The following is an 8,332-nucleotide window of genomic DNA, read 5'->3' on the forward strand; positions in this document are numbered from 1 at the left end:
AAAAATTACTTTTATTACTCAGAGGAAATCGCAGCAGCACACAAACAAGCCAAATATAAAAATAAATGGAGTACAATGATATTGACATACAGATAAAAATCCGGCTTTTCCTGTAGATTCCTTTCCTCTCTGTAGAAGACTCCAGTCTTTGCTCTTTTGCAAAGCCTGCCGTGTAAATAGTGAATCCACCATGTCACGAGTGCAACTGGCTCTTAAAGGGAATGAGAGATGAGGCTCAGATTGGTTTTCTTAGACCATTAACCCCAAAAGACACCCATAAGTCATTAAGAGGGCACTTGCGCCCTGCTCTTTAGACCCCATGAGCTTAGATCGGGAAAATAGGGCCCATAAAGTGTAAGATGTAAAGTTGACCTCTTGGATCCTATGCGAAGAACATTGCAGGAACATATATTATCGCATACGACAGCCCAGTCATTACCTTCAATGGTTTGACCAATGTCTTTCTCCCAGACACCCGGCAGAGCAGGAGTGGAATTACTACACAAAGTGTCATATGCATTTGATATGGACCCTTATAAAATAGATTGGATTCAGTAAAAGGTCTTCAATCTCTTTTGTTCTGGTTCTCAGCTCGTCTTTGTCTATCTTTGGATTAAAAAGTGCCGCAGTTGAACATATTTGTAAAAACTAGACTTGGGAACTTTACATTGCTCCACAATCTGCTGCAAAGTCTTTAGGGTGCCCTTTGAAAAAGGTAAGATACTTGAGAAATTCCAGGCTGAAAGACCAATCTTCTGCAACATTAACGGAAAACCAGCTGGTCCTCTGAAGTATAAATGCGAGTTAAGTTTGAAATTGGAATTGTTAGGCACTGTGCAGTGAGTAATAAAGCAATTCATATAATAGGTTTGTATTGTTTCGTTTATGAGTAAAGAATCGGATTTCTGTTTAATCTGATATGCTAACAGTCTTCTAAATATTGTTTAGAAAGAAATAACCTTTTTTTGATATGATTAGAGATGATGTTTGGCCCAAGCATGGCATGAAGCAGACCAGTTAACTGGAGTGGGAGTTGTACTATGGCGTAGGGCTGTCAAATGATGGGATGAAGGAGGGTTTGCGAGAGATCCGGGACAATAAGGGTCAGGCGTCTTTTATAGGCGGATACTGATATTGGGTGATTGATTATTGAAAGCCAGCCGTGTTAATTATATGCTCGTGCTACTCCTGAACCTTGTTTATAAAACATCATATAAATAGACACACATACATGTATATATTTAAGAAATATGTGTATATACGTTTCTATAATTATTTCATATTTATATAATAAAATAAATTCTTACAACTATACATGTATGTTTGTGTATTTGTATATACATAATTATTATTTATTTTAACAGTTTATCTGGAATTTTCTTGGTGTTCTCACCAGTATACATAGATCACACGCTTATTTTATGTAAATCAATAAATAAAAAGTAATAAACGTTTATTTTGCAAGCAATAAGTCATGATGAATCGTTTGACAGCCCTACAATGGAGGCGTTCTGGTCTTTTAACCTCCTTTTCTAGTCCTTGACGTTTAGATATTGGGGCTTTCTTATGTGCAGCAGTATAAGGCCCTGATCACACAGAACGTTTCTTTATATAACATGTTTGTTCCCACTTGTAGCTCTGCTGTACACATATAATGATCGCAGTTCTTCTGTCAACACCTTCGCTCTGTTCTTTAGGTGCTGCCTCTCAGTCGGGCCGGGGCGGACGTGGACGTGGACAGAAAACTCTCTCAAGTCCAGTGAAAACCAAATCAATAATGGAATGTAAGATAATAACAAAAAACATATTTTTAGAACGTATAAACTAACTAGAAAGTAATCGTACAGCTGTATCTTTCTTTTATAAATGTGATCAAACTAAATACTCTTCATAGATACGAAGTATGCAATACTACTCTATAGGTACTCAAGATTAATATGAGATTGGCAGAAACCCTGTGTGTTACGCCCGCTTTAAAGTCTCTCAAGTTTTTCGTGACCTCGCTTGTCACAATATTTCATTAGTTCAGAGGTCAAACGTATGACTCATCCACACATACTGATACAAACAAAGTATGTAGAATGAATGCACCCCATATCACTTCGGATAAAAGTGGGTTTTGCATGTGGTTTTTCTTACCTTGACAGTCCTCTGATGGAAATGATGGGGGGGTTATGTAAACTTTTCTACGAATAGACTTTTGATAGCTTTCCCCTCTTTTCACTTTCCTGTGCTTCTTCTTTTATTCTTATGTTAGCCTGGAGTTTTGTTTCACGTATCTGAAAGGGAAGATGTCAGTGCTGTGAGCCACGGCTTTGTTTCGACTCCTGTCATGGTGTTTTAAGTGCTAAATCAATATCATCCGTCATAAAATGAATCAGTTCACATAAAAATATTGCTTTTGTTTACCGTGTGTATTTTTCTTTATCCACAGCCTTCCAGGCTCCGACTCAAAGGAGCTCACGTGCGAGTATGCCAAAGCCCTATGCTGAAGAGGTACATGCTCTTAAATGTATGTCTGTATGTCTTGGATGGTGTTAAAAATGTATTTTTGGTGTGTTTTGATTACACACAGGGTTGTACAAAGATAGATGAACACTTCCTCTCTTGCTGATAAAAACACACGCTACTTTCTCTGCTATTCAATCTTTTTAGAATAAAATCGGGTAAATTTAGCTTCTTTTCTAAAGACGAAAATCTTTGAGCATTTCATCATCTCTTTTCTCAAGGGTTTGATCTGGCTCGCATTTGATAATCTTATTCAGATCAAACCTTGCAGTGCCCAAATCTCATTCTTTGTACTTCCAGCAACACACTCTCTTTTCCCGCATCCCCCTTATTTTTCGCATCTAATTTGCTTGAAGCAAACACCAAATTCAAAGAAAGTAATTTTCTTAGTGTGTTTCTCGCGTACGAACTCATTGATGTCAGCTTGTTTAGCTGCACAGAACATTGCTGTGCCTTTAAATTCAAGTCTGGCTCACTAGACTGTTTTCAGGAATTGAATTGTTATATTTAAGATACACGGGCGTTAAGCACAGTTAAGCACAAACCACACCCGTTATGTTAAAACCCACGCAGCCATGACTCCCATGTCTTGTTTTTTTTTGGTCAACTCTGTTATGTATTCACTTGAAAAGTTTAGGCATCAAATCAAGGCCATTTGATGGACCAATCGCTGAAAAAACGATTCGCCAGCCAATTACTTTTAACACTATTTTATTATCATGCATATTTTTTATTATTATTTCTGCACATATTGTATATGCACACAAGTTTTGAGCAATCGCTCAAAATTGCACAACAGAAATTTAAACATTTAAAGAAATGGGTAAAAAAATTTAACCCAGTCTGGCCAATCCACGCTGTGATGTAGCTGACCTGTGAAATCGAGGCAGAGGTGGAATTATGGGTGTACGGTTTTAGCATAGGCAGCGTGTTTTATTTGTTTAACTTAAGGAAAAAAATCATGCGTCAAACACTGCTGTTTAGTGGTTGCACACACATTGGTCTTTTCAGAGTCAATTGATGGAAAAAAGCAATATTACAGCTGAGAGAGATTTGAGAATGAATTAGATTGTTGGAAGCCTGGCCATTGGACAGTCAGTATAGTCCCGCCCTCAGGCCGAGATATATATAGGCTACAGAGAAGAGATGTTGTTTAAGAAGTTTCTGACTTTGATTAGATGCAAGATATGAGGGAACACAAATGAAAAACTGACTCGCAAAAATAAATCACTTCATAAACACCACAATTTTACATGAAAATGAAGAATTAGGGATACAGTTTAGGATTTTTGGACCGATACCGATTTGAACAAACAGCGGTTCCGATATCGATATTGGTCAATTGAATAGTACTTTACAATACTAGCTAGTTTACTGAACATGAATCGGATCTAATTTACATTTTAAAAGAGGCACAAGTTAAGATAAAAATACTATAAGACAACATGAGCTTCAAAGGGGATTTTTGCTATCCAACATTAACTCATTTTTGATTTAACATTGAAGTTTTCTTTAATAAATGTTATTCAAGTCTGTGCTGTTGCTATTTAATACGTTTTCTCAGAGAAAAACGTTGGATTATTCAGACATGCAACTCATTGCCTACATGCAGTAAATTTTTTATACCTGTGGATCAGTCGGATGACGTGCATCATGAAAATGAGTTTTTTGATCTCTTCTTTTGAACCTGAAGATTATAGGCTAAATGATCACATCGGCGCAGGGTCTTTGGAGATTTAACTTTAATGCTCATTGCTGACTAGTTAATAAAAAGCACACGTTCCTTCAATCCTAAACTACAAAGCCATGTCAAATAGATCAGTGTAGCTGGTTCAGAGAATTAAGTGAATAAAAACACTACCGGTAAAAAGCCCCCCATTCATTCACCCTCTTGTGTCATTTCAAAACTTGACTTTCTTTCTTCTGCAAACACAAAAGAAGATATTTTGAAGAATGACACCGAACAACGGTGTGACCCATTGACTTGCATTGGTTTTGTGTCCGTCAATAAAAGTGAATAGGCCATTCTTCAAAATATCTTCTTTTGTGTTGTGCAGGTCTGGAGTGATATGCGGGCATGTAAATGATGACAGAATTTCTTTTTGGGGGTAATTGTCCAGTTTAGAGTCCATTTATAGGTTCATGCAAGAATATTTGTAATCAAATTTAAATTGTATATGCATGTGTTTTTGCAACATTTGCAAAATTCTGACAATATATTTGAAAATGCCATAACATTGACGTTTGACGGTTCACTCAGTGGGATGGTTGAGTGTGGATAGATGATGAGATGAAATGAGGAGCAGGGCTGTACTTGTTCTTCAGGAAACACCAGCACATCCTCAGTTTTCAGCTCCTGCCGTTTTCACTAGAAAACATCAAGTGGTTTTGTGCGCATCCTCGCATTTTAAACGGTTTAAGGCTTTGTTCACTGCAGATCACACAATGTGGTCGTAAATCCCCTACGTAGCTGATACATGTACAGACTTATTCCAAGTACAAAACCGTTTCGGTTACCCAGTATGTGAAATTCAGGTTAAAGTCTCTCAATCTAATTCTGAGGTATTCATAACTATCAAAGTCAAGACAAAGTTGCTTCTGCAAAGGCCGTTGAGCTCCTTTCTGGCAGGGGTTGATGGGTATATTTGTTGGATAAAAGAAATTATGAAGGTTTTTTGCCACTTGGGATTTAAGGATATGCCGCTTTAGCGTCACACATTTTGAAGAGCAGTATAGAAATAAAATTGTATTGAATTGACACTCCTGTAAGGATTACTGAATTGGGTCGGCATGGCAACAGTTTAACATTTGCAGCTTTCACTTCATCACTTTAGCAGCTTTGCAGGAATGATTTAAGACTGTGGAAAGTGGTATACAGTAGAAATAAAATGAAAAGTTCCTCCGTTTGTATGCCATGGGTTCTGATAATTGAGTTTAGGCTAATGCTGTGTTCACACCAAACGAACACAATGGCGTTCCTTGCTCTTTATTACTCACGGGAATAATTTATTTTGGCGCACAAAACATTGGGCGATGGGGAGGGGCTTCACGCTGAAATGTGTCATCGCGCAGGCCGATTCGCATCTTTGTATTGACTTCGGGCAAATCTCTTTATTCACGTTTGGTGTGAACGCAGCATTAGATTTGTTAGTTAACATAGTATTGTGGTTCCTATCAGAAGGCTGTCCAGTTTCGGTTCTACAAATCTCTGAAATGTAGGGGTGGCAATATACACAGGTATTGACAAAAACGGTGCTCTAACGGTGTTAAAAAACATGATCATGTTAATTATTTTGAACCCGTTAAACATTTTGCCTTAAGAGCCAGTTACTCTTACAAACTCTCTCTCTCTACCTCCCTATATTTGTTTTCAGCAGAACTAAATATGAATATAACATTTAAAAAGATATTTCAATGCTATTGTTGTGAATTTTTTTTGCAGCATTATGACACTTTGGTCGAATTGAGTAGTGAAAATCTGGTTTGTGTTGTACATAAGTACAGTCATTCGCGAGCATTAGTCGTGTCCTGAACTCTTTATAACAAGAGGCGGTTTCCAGGAGCTACATGTCAATTATTTTCCCTTTATTCTATGTTTTTCTATAGAAGGATCCATTTGCATTCATGCCTTACTTTTTAATAGAGGTTGACATGAAAGGAAGAGACTGAGAGCGGGTTTATAGTTCACCGTACAGAGGGATGGAGGAAGTGGTCTTGGCCTTCTCACATGTAATTTGCTTTAATTTTCTTTTGTCTGGAATCTCCTCTTCAGATCACTATAGAGGACAGTGACTCAGATGACATCGTATCATTTGGCAAGGCTTCTCTGGCCACACATAAGTAAGTGGTTGTTTTCATATATTCATTTGCAATGTAAGAGAATTTTGATTGATTTATACATAGGATGCATCTTTGAAGTCTCATGATGTTTATTCGTTTGGTGATCAGGACCTCTGTAGTGGAAGACACAAAATTGAAGTCGGTTTAAAAACTATTGTGTATACAATTTCACCACATTTTTTACATTTCATTTAAATGATGGACTGCCAAAAAACTGAGAAAGTCGACAGAAATGCCAAATAATCATCTGTTTTTGAGGTGACAGTTGGAGACTTCTGAAATAAAGCTGGAGTATTGGTTATATGATATCAATGTAGCAAACTGCAGTCTGAGTATTTATTAAAATGTCTACTGAATTTATCAAAAGTATCTCATTTTAAGCATGACATGTATGTATTTGTCTCCGTCGAACTTATAGGACATCTTCATTAGGCTCCAGAGGAAGAGGTTCCCAGAGCCAAAGTCAGTCTTTTAAAGGAGTGTGCTTTGATGACAGCGATGATGAGGTCCGGTTAACATCCACTTTCTATTGCTACTACCAACATATTTAGAATAATGTAGAAGTGAAGGCTTGTTCACACCAAGAATGATAACCATAAAGATGTTTGTTCTTAACTTGTGCGTTGCGGTTTCACATATTATAAAGCCAGGGAAAACATGTAGAGATCATTTCAGAGACACATTTTCTGGTGTTAATTGTTCTATTTATAGGTTTGTGTTGAGGTAAAGTGATCATTTTCATTTAATTCTGTGAATTAATAACAAAATTTCCTCCAAATTTCGAATAAAATATTGTTTCTATGTAATAATATAAAATGAAAACTGGAGAAACGGGTGAAAATAACAAAAAAAATGCTCTGGGTTTTTTTCAGACTCAAATACTGCAAAGTTCATATTCACTTTTAAGCAATACAACAGTCATATTTCTACACGTATTTAGAAAAGGTTCAACACATTTTTTTATGTGATAACCTTGATTTGTATCACCTTAGTTTTCATGTGTCTTGTCATGTTGTCAGTCTTTCACATTGCTGTTGGATGACTTTCTCAACCTCATTGAGGTTTGATTTTGTCGAAATTCATCAGACATTGGACTGAAATGGACACAATACATCTAGAAATGATGATACATGAACATTTGGAATGCTCCTTAATTTTTCATTTGTGAGATTCTGGTATTGTTATTGTTTTGTGTGGACTCTATTCTCTTAAATTTAAGATGATTTGTAATTATAGTTATCAACCTTAGTGTGAATGAGCCTCAGGTCTGTAGAAATTCATTTACTTTGTAACATAGTCCATCCTCAGTCATTTATTTTCTTGATCACTACTCTCTTTCGTCCATGCAGGAGTTTGATCCGTTTAAGGGCTCAAGACGACAGAGATGAGATGACTGAATTCCAATACCTTCTCTTCACTAATGCTGTTCATATTGCCGTTTGTTCAGAGATTTGAATAACATACTTTTAAGTTTATGATTAACTTGACCATATGTTTAGAATTAAAAAACTTTTTCAATGTGAGTTAAACAATGTTGTCGTTTATAGTAAAGAACATCGTCCCAGGGTTTTATTCATGCGTTCATTTGTTGATCAGAGCAAAAGTGTTTTTTAAGATTATCTTTCTTGACATTAAAAGCACAGACTGTCCCTTTTTCCTTTTGTCTACTTTTACAGAAATTCTCACAATGGTTTCCTCTTCCAGTATTTTTCCTCTCCACAGGTTATTTACAGATGAGCTACATGATCAAAACAATATAAAATACTGATAAGCAAATTTGTGCTATGGTGTGACAGCAAAAGTAAAAAAGCTAACAATGAAAATAAATCTCTCTTATGCTATTTCATATGATAAATATTAATAATATAAAGTAGAGATGCATCGATATGTCGGTCAATAATCGGTATCGTTCAATAAAAGCAATTTTTCACACAATCAGTCGATAGATAATCATAGCTGATAAAACTTGTCATTCAAAAGAGGA

The 8,332-nt window shown here is 36.3% G+C and overlaps 1 protein-coding gene across 1 annotated transcript in view; it reads left to right on the plus strand.

Annotated features, from left to right (window-relative positions):
- mre11a (MRE11 homolog A, double strand break repair nuclease) overlaps nt 1-8,001 on the plus strand; it is a 36,528-nt gene extending 28,527 nt beyond the window's left edge. The window contains exons 16-20 of the mRNA XM_056757585.1: nt 1,698-1,784; nt 2,435-2,496; nt 6,281-6,348; nt 6,767-6,854; nt 7,698-8,001. Of these exons, the coding sequence (XP_056613563.1) occupies nt 1,698-1,784; nt 2,435-2,496; nt 6,281-6,348; nt 6,767-6,854; nt 7,698-7,736 (344 nt within the window). The 3' untranslated portion in view covers nt 7,737-8,001. The remainder of the gene's footprint in view (nt 1-1,697; nt 1,785-2,434; nt 2,497-6,280; nt 6,349-6,766; nt 6,855-7,697) is intronic.
- The last annotated feature ends 331 nt before the right edge of the window (nt 8,002-8,332 follow it).

The sequence above is a fragment of the Triplophysa dalaica genome, chromosome 9 (assembly GCF_015846415.1).
Source record: "Triplophysa dalaica isolate WHDGS20190420 chromosome 9, ASM1584641v1, whole genome shotgun sequence".
NCBI lineage: Eukaryota > Metazoa > Chordata > Actinopteri > Cypriniformes > Nemacheilidae > Triplophysa > Triplophysa dalaica.